The sequence below is a fragment of the Chinchilla lanigera genome, unplaced genomic scaffold (assembly GCF_000276665.1).
Source record: "Chinchilla lanigera isolate Chin_1 unplaced genomic scaffold, ChiLan1.0 scaffold00061, whole genome shotgun sequence".
Classification (NCBI taxonomy): Eukaryota; Metazoa; Chordata; class Mammalia; order Rodentia; family Chinchillidae; genus Chinchilla; species Chinchilla lanigera.
The window spans coordinates 10,010,901-10,026,648 of NW_004955462.1; the positions used below are offsets into that span (position 1 = coordinate 10,010,901).

Here is a 15,748-nt window from a genome sequence, read left to right on the forward strand (position 1 = left end):
GCGCCTCCTACTACGCTTGGTCGCCGCCGGCGCCCGACGAGGAGGACGTGCCCGACGACGCGCTGCCGCCCTACAGCGAGCGCGAGCTGAGCCGCGGCCCGTCCTACCGCGCGCGCGATCCGCCTTACTCCAGCAACTCGGAGAGGCGCAGGAAGAAGGAGCCCGCCAAGAAGACGGTGGGGCGCCCGGGGCGCTGGTCAGGGGGCGTCCTGGGCGGGTAGGCGGGGTCTCTATCAAGGGAGGCCCGGAGAGGGAGCCCTGGACGAGCTGGCCGCCTTCGCGGACTCCTACGGGCCGCGGCCTCCTACGGGCCGCGGCCTCCAGCCATAGGGGTTTTGTCCACGTGCAGAGGTTACAACCCGTCTGTGTCCAGGACCAGGGTGGGGTTAGTAAGCCTAGGCCCTGCCCAGCAGAGTTTTTTTAAAATGCAAAAAGTAGATGTGTAGACAATTAACGGCCAGCTTTAAGGAGGATTTGGAAGCAGGGTGTCATGGCCCCGGTAGAATGTCATCCTAGCACTGTGGGAGGCCGAGGCGTGAGATAGCTAGCGAGATCAAGGCCAGCTTGGGCAACTTTATTTCAAAAGAGCTAGGAATGTATCTCAGTGTGAAGGCCTTGGACTCAGTCCCCAGTACAAGGTAGGCTGGGGTGGGGGTCAGCAGCATTTGGCGTTGGGGATTATAGGCACTATGGCCACTTCAGGTCTTTATTTACATAGGTGTGCGTGGTCTGCTTGCAGAACATGTCCAGGTTTTAGGTATATTCCTCCTTCCCCATCTCTCCTTGGGGTGAGGGTAGGTAACTTGCATTAAATTCCCACAAGAGTCCACATTCCAGAGGTCGGGAGCCACTGCTGTTTACAAGGGATAACTAAATTCTTTCTTTCCTCTTTTGACATTTTATTGACTGTTCACTGTGTACTGTGCCTGTATAAGTGAAAGAAATCCGCTGGTCCGTGCCTAGTTCCTTGTTTCTTTTGTAGGCCTCTCTTGGTTTCACTCTGAATGCCAAGTGCAGCATTGCGGGACAGTCGCAGGTGCTCACAGAGGAATACCAAAGTGCCTCAGACCGTACACTTTGGAGAGCACTCTCCATGCTCTGTAACTCTGGGTCCTGCTCTAACTTTGCCTCCCCACATTTTGTCTTTCATGCATCCAAGCTGGACGTTTCTTTTAGTGTGCAGTGCGGGAGAAGGAATATAGACAGAAAAAAGGATTGACATTATTAATAGCCCCTCCAGAACAAGGGTCCTGGGTCTTTAAATAGAAAAGTGCAATAATGAGGGAACTGTAAGGAAAAACTTCTGGATGGTATTGGGTTTATGGTAGACTACATATGCTGTCCTACAACTGTGATGTGGTTGTTCTTCGTGGCAGGGGGGAGGGGAATGTCTCTGTAGCCAAGCATCTAAATTATGTCCTGGGTGTCTTGGCTTCAGCCCCAGCACATCTAATGGAGTGTCTTCCAAGGCAGGGCATATCTGGCTCTGAACAGATTGTAGACTCTGCCCACTGGACTCTCTGTTGTGTTGGTTGATTTCTTTAAGCACCTTATGTTTAATGTTAGGCTTTTTCTGCTTTTCTTCAGAATGACTTTCCAACTAGGATGTCCCTTGTGGTCTGATGTTTTTGAGACATCTCTCCGGATAATCAGAAATCAGATGCAGACTGCAGGGACAAGACACAAACCCCAAGAGCCAGCAGGCCGGGACTTTCTTTGACGACCACCTTGGAAGATTTGCTGATCTCTTCTTTGGCAAAGGATAGGAGGCAGCCTTGAAGGGAGACTGATTACAAACCTCAGCGCCCATCTAACTAGCTTGAGAAACTTACCATGAAAACAATGAATGTGAGAACATCCCACCCACAGTTTATGCTGTCCAACCTCCTTCCTCAGCAGAACTAAGGTTTTGCTTCCAGTTCTGAAAGAGTTAACTGTGGACCACTAATCTCTGGAAATTGTCTATGCCTACAGTTGGTCTCTGTGCTATGCTTAGAGACAGAAAAATTCATTACTACAATTAGATGAAGGCCTACTGCTGACAGGGGAAGAGCACTTGAAGGCAGAGGACACCTTTTATCCCTGTCACTTCCTGGTCACTGGTCAGTGGCTGTTGCTACACTCAAATCAGAAAGCCTCTGGTGCATTCAGTGACAGCAACCTCCTGGACAATCACAGAAACGACTCCAGTCTGCCTTTCTGAAGCGCAGCTCTTGAGTGGCAGGGATAAAGCAAGAATATACCATTCTGAGAAGCAGTCTAGGCAGTATTTCCTTTTCTCTTCTGAGAACATAAACTGCTTTTCCTGTTCCGCAGCACATGTCAACATCTGAGTCTTGAACCTCAAGGGCTCTTCTTTTCCTCTCCAGAACTTCTTACTGGTTGGTGCCACGTAGAGCCCCAACTCTGTCTGCACTCTGATTAGTTTGTCATCAGGTGCCTTTTGATAAATGCTTAAAATACAACACATGAAAGAGGAGTGAAAAAAGAAGAGAAAGCAGGAATGCAAGACAGAAAAGAATGACAAGAGTTTAAGAAAAAAATACTGTATGGTCCCACTATATTTGAAATGTGGGTCATTTTCCCTACAAATCCCAGTCAGTCTTCTTTGGTTTTGTACTTCATTGCCTATATTTGTCTCTGCCGTCCTGGTTCTGCTGTTGCAGGACACTAGAGATATGGAACCTGCATCTCTTGGATTCATTGAGATGCTTTTGAGAGGTGAAAAAGGTATTGATTTCTTGAAAGGAGTACTTCCTATTCCTGCCCCTGCCTAAGTGGTAGGTTCTAAGTCCCAAAGCTAAACCTCTCTGGATTTTGTAACTTGTGTGGATTACAAAAATGATCACAAACTTTCCCTCCTCGTTGAGGTGTTTTTTTCCCCCACCTTCTGAACCGGGAGATGGCCATGTGATTTGATCTGGCCAAATGGCCCAGTAGTAAATATGATATAAACAGAGACTTGAAAAGTTCTTGTGCATGGGATGTGTCCTCTCTTGCTGCTCTTCGGAAGCTTGCAGTCACCACCTGGTGAATGAGCCTGAACTGTCCTGCTGCATGATGAGAGAAAACGGCCTAGTTACCCTGTCACTCTGTGTGACAGTTTGTCAACTCTCAGCTGATTGTAGACATAGGAGAGTTCAGCCAAGATCAACAGAAAAGCTGCCTAGCTGAGCCCAGCCCAAACCACTGATTCCTACTTGAGGCATGAGATATCAGTGCACCCTATGTGTTCTCTTCTGATCGGAATGTTCAGGCCTGAATCTCTTACTCCATCCAGTCTTAGGTGTCTCACAGCCTCTACTTTCTTAACAGACTTGAAATTTTATCTTTTTACCCTACCCTATTATGATGGGACACATTGTGGGGTCAAATAACTGGAGGAGGAGGATGAACTTGCTATTTCCTAATCCAGCAATGGTCCAGCCCTATTCTTGTATCCCTGGAAACCCTCTGAAAGTTGATCAGCATCTCCTCGGCCTTCTCCAGAGCCACCAGTCTAGACCTCCAAACTACCATTTCATTGGTATCCATTGTACTTCATGGCATTTCCAAAAAGTCCTATGTGTTCAGTGTTACAAAGTAGTGGCTAGGTGAGGGTCAGAGGAAAGAGCTGGTACCATTGCTTGGAGAATTGGCCGACCAAAGGCCTTCACAGTTGCTTTGGCCTGTCCTACAGGAACTAGAAAAACAGTTCAGCCCAGTGCTGGCACTTCCAAGGGCTTGAAGACACAAGCCATAACCCTGGTGCTGAGTTTTAGATGTGCTGGTGTCCCTGTCCTCAAAGAGTTGGTCTGTTTGGGCCCCAATTCACATGGAAAATATGATAAACACATAATTTCATAGTCACCAGCTTTGGATTTCAACTTGCTCAGGCAATTTTGGAGAATATTAGATAACTGCAGTAGCTGTTACAGCTTTATACTGAGCACTGTGTCAGGCTTCTCACCACCAAAGAGCCCCATAGCACCAGCTGCAGAGACCGAATATATTGCTTTTTAAAGTCAGGGCCATGTATAGGCTGAGGGGAGAAATGGGAAGAATTATTAAAATTGGAAACTTGTAATTCCTAAGACAATGAATGTGTAGACAGACAATAAAAAAAGACAAGTTAGTAAGCTATTAAAACAACCTGGGGTGAGACCAGCCTGTTTTCTGTAAGGCTGGAAGGATCACTCAGACTTCCAGGCCTTGAGTAGACAGAAGAAGCGGTTTTTTCTGGGAATGTGGACAGGACATAAGACTGCATAGACAAGGCAAAGCTGACTATCCTCAACACCCCTGGCTTTTCCCTTCACATCCCTGTGCTCCTTCTTCCCGGAATAGTGTGTCCTGCTTAGGAAGTGCCTATACCTCTCAACTTCCTTTGTAGGTTTTATTGGGCTATAAAACAAGTCTTGTCTGTAAGTCATGGTCTCTGTCCATCAGGACCCTGTGGTTTAGCAGAAATGAGACATGCTCAGGAATGAACTTGGAGATTATTACACATATGAGAGGAAATAGTGCTATGGATCAATTATTAAAAACCCAGAGATTTAAAGATTTTAAATTTAAATGGGAGTATTTTGATATTTAAGTGTTGCGTGTTTGTCCATCCATCTCATTTGGAGATATGATCAATAATCTGAAAAGCCAGTCTAGAAAAGTCTGAGCTGAACAGAAGTGAATCAGGACGGGGAAGGGTGAGTGGCAGGGAGCCTGGAGGGCTGGTGCGGGAACTGCTGTGTTTGCCTGTGAGTCACAGCTGAGTCAGGCATGGGCTGGAGGAGGGAGTGTGGAAGCAGGTGGCAGGAGGTGTCCCTTGGTAGTGAATTGCTTTTCTAGGCCATGCATAGGATCATTAGGAAGCTGAGGACAATCACCACGGACCTGACAAGTGTCAGTTCTTCCACCTGAGCAGGCTGACAGAGCTGAGCATCTGCACATCTAGGGGCTCAGTTCTGCAGTTGCGGGTGTTGCTGCCCACCTTCACTAATGCAGGCAGCTCTCACAGAGGTCGCAGGGCTCTTGCTTCCCTCTCATGGCCCTCCCTCTGCAGCTGGCATGGGATAGGTACCCTAGGATGTGAAGCGCTCCCACCCAGACCCAAAGCACAAAGCCACATCTGTGTACATTTCTAATATTCTGAAAACTCCATATAAATAACTTGTTTTTTCCTTAAGCAGCCTTTGAGAGAGGCTGAAGTAACGCTGTAATTCACCCCTATGCTTTTTTAAATGGAGAAACCATCATTCCCATTAGTGAAGTCATAAACCTATTAGATCTTTAGACTCCCGTACTGTAGGTCTTACTTGCTGGATCAGTGTTTCCTCAAATCGCCTAGCCATAAGAATCATTTGACTGCTGTTGTTTAAAAGGTATTATTAATAGTTTGGGAGGCTGAAGCAGGAGGATCAAAAGTATGAGCCCAGCCTAGGCAACTTAGTGAGACTCTATCTCCAAAACACAAAAAGGGCTGGAGATGTTGCTCAGTGATAGAGCATTTGCCTAGTATGTGTGAGGCCCTACGTTCAATCCCCAGTACAGTGTCACTGAAAAAAATAGTATCATTGAGTTCCGCCTTGGGCAGGTCTGGAGTCACGATCGGTATTTTGCATCTGAGTTTTGGGAGAGTCCTGTAATCAGATGCATTTAGGAGGAGTTACACCGTGTCCCTGAGGCTTTCTTGGGCTGTGGAATCTTCAGAGGTCCTGGTGAGCCCTCTCCCACTGCCTTGAGGCTACCAACAGTGCGGTCCCCAGCAGTTTGGCTGTGACCCAGGGGATTGGCTGACCAGAGCCAGCAGAGGGAAACTGTGAAGGAGAGAGGAAGGAATGGGAAGCCCGCCACAGGAGCCTGCACTAGATATCTCCATTTCCAGAACAGTGATCTGCTATGACAATCTCAGATCAGACAACAAAAATTACAGGTAATTTTCTCATTCCCTTGATACCATTCTGAGCAAAACTTAGATCATGAATAGAAAGAAAGGAGGCCATTGGGGAAATAGCAAATGTAAATCACTTTTTAAAGCATACAAATTGTCAGCCTTGGGAGTCAACACCACTTCCACTTTAAACCCCAAAGTAGAGTGGGTATGAATAATAAAATCTATAACTCTTTCCAAGATCAGATTTAAATGCTACCAGCATCTTACAGACATTTGAGTTATAGGATGTGGGAATCCAAATTCACTACAACAGTGGCCCAGATATTTAAGGTCCTAGAAGAAAAAAGTGCCTAGATTTTTCCTGCCAAGATCCATCCTTCCTACCTCCTAGTCACCTGAGAAACTGATCGGTGAAGCTGAAAGGGGCTTTAAACATGGAGAAAGGATACTGCTGAGCTGCTGTAAGTAGCAGCCTGAGCTTTAGCACTGCCTGACAGTGATGAGATCAGTACTAATGATGTTTGTAGGATTTTTACGACATATTACTGTTTACAGACCACTTTCCCATGCATTATCTCATTGGACGCTCACTTCAAGCCCTGTGAGAGAATCCTATAGAATGTAAAACTGAGGTTGGAAAAGCTCAGTGATTTTCCTAACATCAAGGGGCTTTTAAAATTATAGAGCCAGGCCTTCTTGACTATTTAGTGTTCTTGACGATTCCTGCAGAACCAGAAGGGTGGGAGTCTGGCTCACTCTCTTACAGCGCAATGTGTGGTAAGGAGCATTGAGAATTCAGCTCTGGTTCACCCATCATCACTTGGGTAAAGCAACAAAGATGCTTACTGTAGCTGCTTTGTCCAATTAAGCATCTTTCCTCAAAGGCTGCCCTCAGAAGGAAGGGCCTCCCTTGAGGAACTTCCCTGTGCAGTAGCCATGCTTCCTGGGGCTTTGGGAAATACATGGAGTTGGAATACTTCTTGAAGAAGAATGCCTGAGAACAAACTACAGATTCCTCTGGATCCAGAATTCTGGGGTTGGGGGCAGGAGCTGCTTGGGCAGAAAATACCTGGTCATCTTCACTTTATTTCTAGGTTTGAGGTAGAACTCAGGAGGGCCAGATCTAGGGGGAGGTATGGAGGGTGTGAAAGAGAAAATTTGGAGTTTATCTAAAATTCTGATAGTTTCTTGGTGGCTGGGTGGATACAAGGTGAATGTGGTCTTCCCCATTTTTTCTGGGAAAGCTGACAAATAGCTTCTCTCTTACCCTGGCGATAAGAAAAGCCAAGGTATGCTAATAGGGCATGAGAAATTTCCTAGTGCAAATAAAGAAAAAGAGAATAGAAGAAATAATGGGACTAAGAGGGGCAGAAGTCAGCTTCATGCGCATCACCTGCCCAGTTTGTTTTGTGCCTTGTCTGTGACATCAACACTGAAATGTTTATATCACTGTTGCCCATGATTTTTTTATATGTCAGACATATGAAGTGAATTTGGTTGTGATGTTTTAAACTAAATAAAGCATTTTCATCTACCTTTATCGTCAAGTATTCGTCATTAACATAATTGTGGTTTCTCATGATCTGGCATTAAATGGCCTCAGCAAAAACAGAAGCATATAATACACACCCTCCTCAAAATGTTTTCTGTGCTGTACTAGAAGGATAAATATGGGATTGTAGGGGAAGCAGGTACTGACAAAACATAATATTATGCTTTTGCAAACTGTAACAAGCTGCAGGCTGGATGAGTCCTTGGCACACATTGCTCTGCTGTCCTGGAGGAGATGGGGTGGGAACACTGCTTGGATAATGGGATGGTACCTGGCTCATTTTCAAGATGGCAACTGCCTGATAGTAATTACTCTTGGGGAAGGAAGGAAGCTTCTCGTGGGAGGACACTTTAAGTCTTGAAGAGGTTTGAGAAATTCCACAACACCATAATTAAGAGAAAGCAATTAAAAACCTTTGTTGTCATAAGAAGTGATTGAAAAACGCAGGGAACTCTGAAGCTTGTCTTGATGGCCAAGCCTTGTCAGGGGAGTTTCAGGTTTTTGGGGCCTTGGTTAAATGGAAACTTGTTTTTGCTTAATGTGTCTGGGCTTAATTTTCTTCTTTTAGTGATTAACTTGAAAATATTAACATGTAGATTTAATTTAAAAATAGATCCCAGCTGAGCACAGTGGCCCACACCTGTCATCCCAGCACTCTGGGAGGTTAAGGCAGGAGGATGAACATCCGGGCCCAGCCGGGACAACTTAACCACATAATGCAACCCTGTCTCAAAGCAATTTTAAAAAGATTAGAGATTCAGCTCAGTGTGAAGCACTGGTTTCAATCTCCAGTACCACAAAAAAAAAAAAAACACAACACACACACACACACACACACACACACACAAAGCACTCTAAATAAAACAGTTTAACTCCAAATACCTCTTCTGAATGTTTTTACATTTTGTTTAAAATTTAATTCCATCTTGCTTTTTCTAATATATATGTATATATATATATATTTTATTTTAAACAAAAATTTTTTAATTTTGAAACAAGATAACAGGGTAACAATGATTAACACATTGCGTATTGTTACCTTTAAATTAGTTACTCAAAGTACAAGATATTGGCATTTAATTGTCCAAACAATATTAGCACAAACCTTTCTTTTCAATGAACTAAGAGAAATTAGTATAACTGTCTTAACATATATATGTATATATATATTTTTGTTGTTGTTGTTATTGTTGTTGTTATTCCCTTCCTTCTTTTCTCCATTCCCCCATCCCACTTTCTCTTTCCTTTTGAAGTTTCTTCCCATTTTTACAGTATCTATTGTACATTTTGGATCTTATTTACTTTTTCAGCTTCTCACACTAGGGAAACAATATGGTGTTTACACATGTGCATCTGCTTTAAGAAATAATATTTATAAATATATAATTTATATATAAATATCTAACATTTAGGTATATAGTTTTAATTTATTGTTTGCTTAGGATCACCTGTCTTTCCTACACATTCTTCTTTGTATGTTTTAGATCTTCCTATTGAAATATTTTCTTTTTGAAGGTAGGATACTCAGTCACTTTTTTTTTAATCTAAAACAAAGTATTCCATTCTTGTTCTTGAAAGATAATTTTACTGGTTATACAATTATAGATTGATAATTATTTCCTCTCAACACATTGAAGTGATCAGTGTTGCTTTTGAGATGTCGGTTACCCACATAACTATCCTTTCATAGGTAATCTGTCTTGTCTTTCTGGCCATTCTTAAAATATTCTTTTTATCACTAGTCTTCTTTGGTTTTTATGAACTTGTAACCAGGTGTTAATTTCTTTTATTTGTTCAATTGAGACTTACTGTGCTTCCTCAATCCGTGGATTAGTTTTCCTCAAATATGGAAAACTTTCAGCTATCAACATATCATATATTTCATCTCATCTATAAGCTCTATGTGTTAGATCTTCACATTCTATCCTCTGTATTGCTTAAACCATCTTCCATTTTCTGTCTATCTTCTGTTTTCTTCTCTGGTTAATTTCTTCAAGTTTATCTTGCAGTTCACTAATTTTCTCTTTAGCTGGTTCTAATCTTCCTTTTAACTTTAAGTAGTATACTTTTCATTTAGAAGTTCAACTTGGCTCTTTTTCATATCTACATGGTCAGTGTTGATAGTGTCATGCACCTTACTCTATGTGAAATTCTTCTTTGTATCTATTAAACACAAAAGTTTAAAATTTTATGTCCGATAATTCCAATATCTACAGCCCTTGTGGGTTTAATATTGGAATTTGTTACTTCAGCTAATTCTCATTCATAGTTTCTCATGTCCTCATAAGTTTTATATTTTTTTTATTATAAATTATATATTTGGTGGAATGCCATATTACATTGGTGTCAGTCAAGAAAGACCTTTCCTGCTTTTTTACAATATCTACCCAAATAGCTCCATATATACATAGCAACTCTGGGTGTGGGGTCCAAGAGGAATGAGTGAGTAAAGAAAGAAGCGCTAAGTAGAAAAAAATCAAGAAGGGGCCTGTATTTCTCTCTACCACAAGTTTCTAGACTTGTGGATAATGTAGGATTGTAGGAGAAGGCAGCAAGCTTTAACTTTATATATAATTCAAAATTTGATCATTATAAGAGAATGGCTACTTTAAGGGGAGGCATAAGACTATTTTAGGAGTTAAAAATAAGCAGCCCAGTAGTTATTAAGAGTGATTGAGCATTTATAGATCTAGGTTTCCTTCTAGAAGGAAAGAAAGACTACATCCATAGGATGGAATAGGATTAGGAAAAGCAAAATGATTTATTTCCCCTGCACATTGACTAATTCTAATTCAAATTTCTATGTACATTTAAGAATTGAGAAGTAGACTGATTTTAGATTCTCTGGAGAATCTTGGCAAAGACATCCTAATAATACTCATCACACCATTTAGGTGAAAGTTATATTTTCTGCTGAATTGGTTTTAAGCATCTCCTGAATGCTTATGAGGTGTCCTGAGATGACTCCCCAAATATGGTGGGCGATGGAGAGGTAGCAAATCCCTCAGAGGTGAGCGAGTTAGCCTGATGTGCCACCTACTGGCAGTTACCCAAAGGGTGCCTCTGGCCTGGACAGAGGTTGGTGTGCCTTGTGCTATGTAAGAGATGTGCTCTTAAAAACTATATATGACTTCACTTTTGACAAATTAAGTGCACTGAGAGTTCTTTATTTAGAAGTGGTGAGTTTTTTCTGCATGTTTTGCAAGTTTACAACATGTCACATTATGTTTTCAGGGCAGACTTCTGTTGTGAGCACATGCCTTTCTTCATTTACAGCTATTTTAAAGTGTGGTTTTAACACCAAAGAATTACAAGTGTTTTCTAAAGTCGGGTCAAGGCTCCGATTTTGCAGCATTATAGTGAACCAAAACTATGTCAGTGGAGTGTGCAAACAAATTTCCTAAATAGTCCATTCCTTGGCCTTTGGCTATTAAAAAAAAAAAAAAAAAAAAAAAAAAAAAAAACATTTATTTCTCTTGCTCTCATGCTCACTTTTTTTCTAAAAATCAGAAGGAGGAGAAGCTTCCACAATCTCATGTTAAAATATTTTATTTGTTTCTAACAAACCTTGCTCTTAGATATTTTCTCATGTTTTGTTACATACCTTGTGCAGCAGCCTATCACCAAAGTATTCTTTCTGGCTCTTTTCTTCCTCTGAGATACTCAACCTCTGGTAGAACTCAGCTGGAGGTACATATATGCCAACTTCTGCTTAGTCCTGTTCTTAGAAAAGCCCTTTACTCACTGAGTGGGGTTCATTTGTAGTGCACTTTAATACCTATTCTTCTCCCCAAATGTTAGTATGGCTTAGACCAGTGGTCCCCAATCTTCTTGGCACCTGGACTAGTTTTGTGGAAGACAATTTTTCCATGGACTGGAAGGTGGGGAATAGGGGTGGTTTGGGAATGACTCAAAGGAGTATGCAACCCAGACCCTCCCCCAATGTGCAGTTTACAGTAGCATCCACACTGGTAGGAGAATCTAACATTTCCACAGATCTAACAGTAGGGAGCAGCTGCAAATACAGATGAAGCTTCACTAGCTCACCTCCTGCTCCTACTGCTCAATGCTGCTGTTTAGTCTGGTTCCTCACAGACCATGGACCTGCACCAGTCCTGGCTCAGGGCTCCGGCACCTCTGGTCTCGGTAACCAGATCTTTTCATTCTTTCCTGCCAGGTAAATTTCTGAAGTCCAGTTGATGTTTCTTTCCTTTGGCAGCTGTATTAGTTAAAAAGTATTTGGGTTACAAATGACAGAAAACCAACTCAGACTAACTTGAAGGGGAAAAAAGACAGAAGAGGATGGATGTAGCATAACAGAAACATTCTGGTCTGGCTGGAGGAGCTGAGACAAATCTGGATCTCTTGATGTAGTCAGATGCTTTCTCTGATCACTCATATCTACTTGTTCCTTTATATATATGTATATTTTTTTTCCATGGAGGATCATTTTTCTGAGTAAGGCAGGAATATCACTGCTAGGAGTCCAAGAGTTACAATTTTCCAGCTCCTTTGACTAATCATGTGGATGGCTTTACTCTTGAGAACAATTCTGGGGAAAGACTGTGACCATACTGAGTCATGTGCCCATGTCTGAGCCTACCACTATGGCCAGAGGATAATGAGTCCATTTATGACTATGAAGGTGAGGTACTAGAGTGGATACAATGGCTTGATAAGTGTCCCCTGAAGGCCCATGTGTTAAGGGCTTTAGCTCCAGGGTGGCACTACCAAGGAGTGCTGGAACTTTAGGAAACAGGGCTTTGTAGAAAGCCCTTATGCCACTAGGGGCGAGTCCTCCAGGGAGATTGTGAGATACCAACCAAACTAGTCTTTCTCTTTGCCTCCTAGTTCATGAAGTAACCAATTTTTCTCTGCCACACACTCCAAACAGGATGTGCTGCTTCCACAAGCATGAAGAATGGTTCCAACTGATGATGGACTGGAACTTCCAAAATGGTGACCCAAAATGATCCTTTTCTCTTTATAAGTTAATTATCTTGGACATTTTTATTAGAGTGACAGAAAGCTGATTAATGCAGTGGGATAAAAACATTTCTCCCAAAGAGAGGGAAAATGTTAATAGAAATGAGAGAACAGGTGCAGGCCAGGCAAAATACACTGTTAAAGCTTATATATAAAATGTTCCCCAAAAGTCTTATGTGATCAGACGTGAGGCTTTTAGAAAGTAATTGGATCCTGAGGGTGCTATACTCATCAGTAGATTGACCTGTTGATGAGCTCAGCAGCTGAATGTGCTATTCGGAGATGGGGCCTGCTTGGAAGAGGTTGGTCACTGCAAGCATATTCGTGTTTCAGCTCTGCCCCTTCAGGCTACCCCGGGATGAGCATCTCTCCTTTCCTGTGCCCACCCCCCTACTATGCCATTTCTGCCTTGGAGCCAGCCAACTTTGGACTGAACACACTGAAACTAAGAGTCAAATAAATCTCTCTTCAAATTGTGGGTATTGGGTATTTTGTCCCAGCAGTGGGAAAGTTTCTAGGACACACATCCACAGCATCTACAACAGATAACCAATCCCACATTCAGATAGATGCTTCTCTGACAGTCCGTGAGCCCTAAACAAACAGCCCTTCTAGGTTCTTTCTGTTACCAAACTCCTCAGACAGTGTCCCCATCTGGGACTTCAGGGAGCCTGTTTTCACTCTTCAGTGACAAACCCCACCAGAGCCTTCTACAAACCTGATATCCTTTTGGTTGTTCATTCTGAATTCAGGATCTCTGTGTCACAGCCTTCACTGGCACCTTTCATCTCTTTCCTGGAGTGTTCCAATGGCTTCATTTCTACTCTCCCAGCTCCAGTGTTATCTCCCAACTTTCACCTCATTTGTTACTGGAAATTCTAGATTATTTCAAGAAAAGTACTTAGACAACATACTTCCCCCTTCTCCTCTAAGTCCTATAGAATGGGGAACTTTTTGCCAATTGATGTGGACTGCATGTTTTTGTGCTCACAAAATTCAGATGTTGGAACCCTAATCTCTAATGTCACGGCTATGATTTTTGGAGGTAGCTATAACTACCTCATGAAGGTGAACCATGAGGTAACCTAGGGTTACCTTAGTAGAACAGAACTTTGACGTAAGTAAGGATTACCTTAATGTAGACCTTTAGAAGATGGCTACATTACAAGGGTAATGGCAGGAGAGAGCTTACACTCTCCCTTTCTTTGCTACATGAGGATACAGCCATAAGGCATCCATCTGTAAAGCAGGAAAAGTCTCCTCACCAGGAATTGAATGTTCTGGCACCTTGACTTTGGACTTCCCAGATTCCAGAACTACTGGAAATAAACTTATGTTGTTTAGGCCACCGCATCTGTGACATTTTTGTTATAGCAGCCCAAAATAATAGATAACCCCCCCACACACTTCTTCAGTCTTTTCTGTGCAAGGAGGAAAGAACTAACGTTTTATGAGAGCATGAGGTTTGTCATGCATTATTTCCTGGTGTCAGTGTGAGCGTTCTCTTTTCTGGTCCCATCTCCCTTTTCACTTCCTATTTTCAGGCACGGCCAGTAGCTCTTTGTGTTTCCTTCTCTCATGTAGAGGACACACTTGGGCAGAGTCTTTCTTATGCATCTCTGCTTCAGACCACAGCTACATCCTCTAACATGTTACTGCAGTTTTGGAGTTATTTGGCATCTTGACCAGCTCCCACTTAACTTACAATCTTTATATGTACCCAGCATTGGGCATGGGAGAATAAGACTGTGCCATCTAATGTGTTTCCTTCTTAACATTTGATATGAGAATTCAAACAAAATATTGGCATGTGAAAACAAATTTAACATCAAATTCTTGGAAGAAGATTCATTTATAAGAAATGTCCCCTCAAGAGAAATGAATTTCCCATCAAGACACTCTCCTTGTCAGAACTCATAGAGTGCCCATTTAGCCATGGCGACTGTTTGGATTTACATAGCCAACAAATCAAGGTAGATTTCCATAATGAGCTAAACTCAAGACACTCCAACAGGCCACAGGGAATTTTCAAAACGAAATCTCTTCTTCAGGTATTTGAGGGCTCTTGCACTTTCACTGTTTCGGAGGGGAGCATTTTCAAGGACTGACAAACAGCTCTTTATCATTGCAAATGTATCCCTCATCCTGAGAAATGTATTAACACATTTTTCTATCTCAGGGAAGTTTAAAATTACATTAAATCTTCCAAATTATTAATTTAAGGAGACTAGCATTTTTTTGGATAAAGTTTTCAAATGTACCTTGCATTAAGAGAAAGAAAAAAATTGACCAGAACTGTAAGAACTGTAAGGGTAAAAGCTGCTTAAATCTGATTTACAGTAGAGGGTGCCCTGTAGTAGGTGCTGTTGACCAGCATAGCAGACAAAGACCTTGAGGTGTGTGTCATGGAGGCCCTGAAATTGTGGGTGCCTGGGTCCCCTGAATCCATACAAAAGCTAGAGCATCCGATAGGTCATCCAGGAGAGCAAGCCTCAGTGTCACATGGAAGCCAGGTCATAGCGTGTTAGTGACCTTTGGTGATGAAATTCTAGATGTGAAAATGTTTCCTAAGTAGAAAACTCAAATAGTCAATAATTAAGTTGCAACTAAGGTACCTGGTAGGACTGAAATCTGATTTTGTTGCTCTCTCTCTTACAATGTACATAAAACTCTCCTGCTGTCTGACCCTTGCTGCCACTACATCTTCAGTGACAGTGCCTTTACTTTTTAGCCATGAAATGATATACAAGATCATCTGTAGTCCTTGAATACACTGCTTTGTTTTGCAGCTCTGTCCTTTATTCCAGAATGACTTCCTCCTTGTTTTTGAAGACTTTCCAATACATATTTTAAGATTCAGTTTAGGTGCTGTAGAAAGCCCCATTCCCATCAGGCTGAGCTAGAAGACCAGTTCCACACTTCCACATCTGCATTCATTCTAGCACTACATTCATCATTTTCATTTGAAATGTTCTGTGTATTCATTTACCCACTGAAATACAGCTTCTTTGAAAGTATTCTCTTTTTCATTCCTCACACCACTACAGTGTGTGTTACACAGTAGGTTCTCCTATGTCTGTGTAAGTGAACCAGCTATTCCGAAGCCTCTGGTCTCAGGCAGCTGGACAGCAGTCACTATGTCCAAACATTGTGTCCAAGTCACATAAATCTCATTCAATTTAAAGCTTTCAACCTAGCCTATACTAGAGAAGAGGTTGGAAAACTTTCAAAGCAACTTGCCAAGAAACTTACCTCTTTTGCAGTGACATGAGAGCCTGGTGGGGTTTGGAGGGCAGTAGATGAAAATTTTCTTATAGGCAACAAGTTCTGAGATAGCAGGG

The 15,748-nt window shown here is 42.3% G+C and overlaps 1 protein-coding gene across 1 annotated transcript in view; it reads left to right on the forward strand.

Annotated features, from left to right (window-relative positions):
• The window catches only part of Ildr2 (immunoglobulin-like domain containing receptor 2), a gene marked incomplete at its 5' end in the record, with an annotated part of 62,947 nt that extends 57,508 nt beyond the window's left edge, over positions 1-5,439 (forward strand). The window contains 2 exon segments of the mRNA XM_013521459.1: positions 1-176; positions 1,588-5,439. Coding sequence (XP_013376913.1) covers positions 1-176; positions 1,588-1,623 — 212 coding nt within the window.
• Between the last annotated feature and the right edge of the window lie 10,309 nt (positions 5,440-15,748).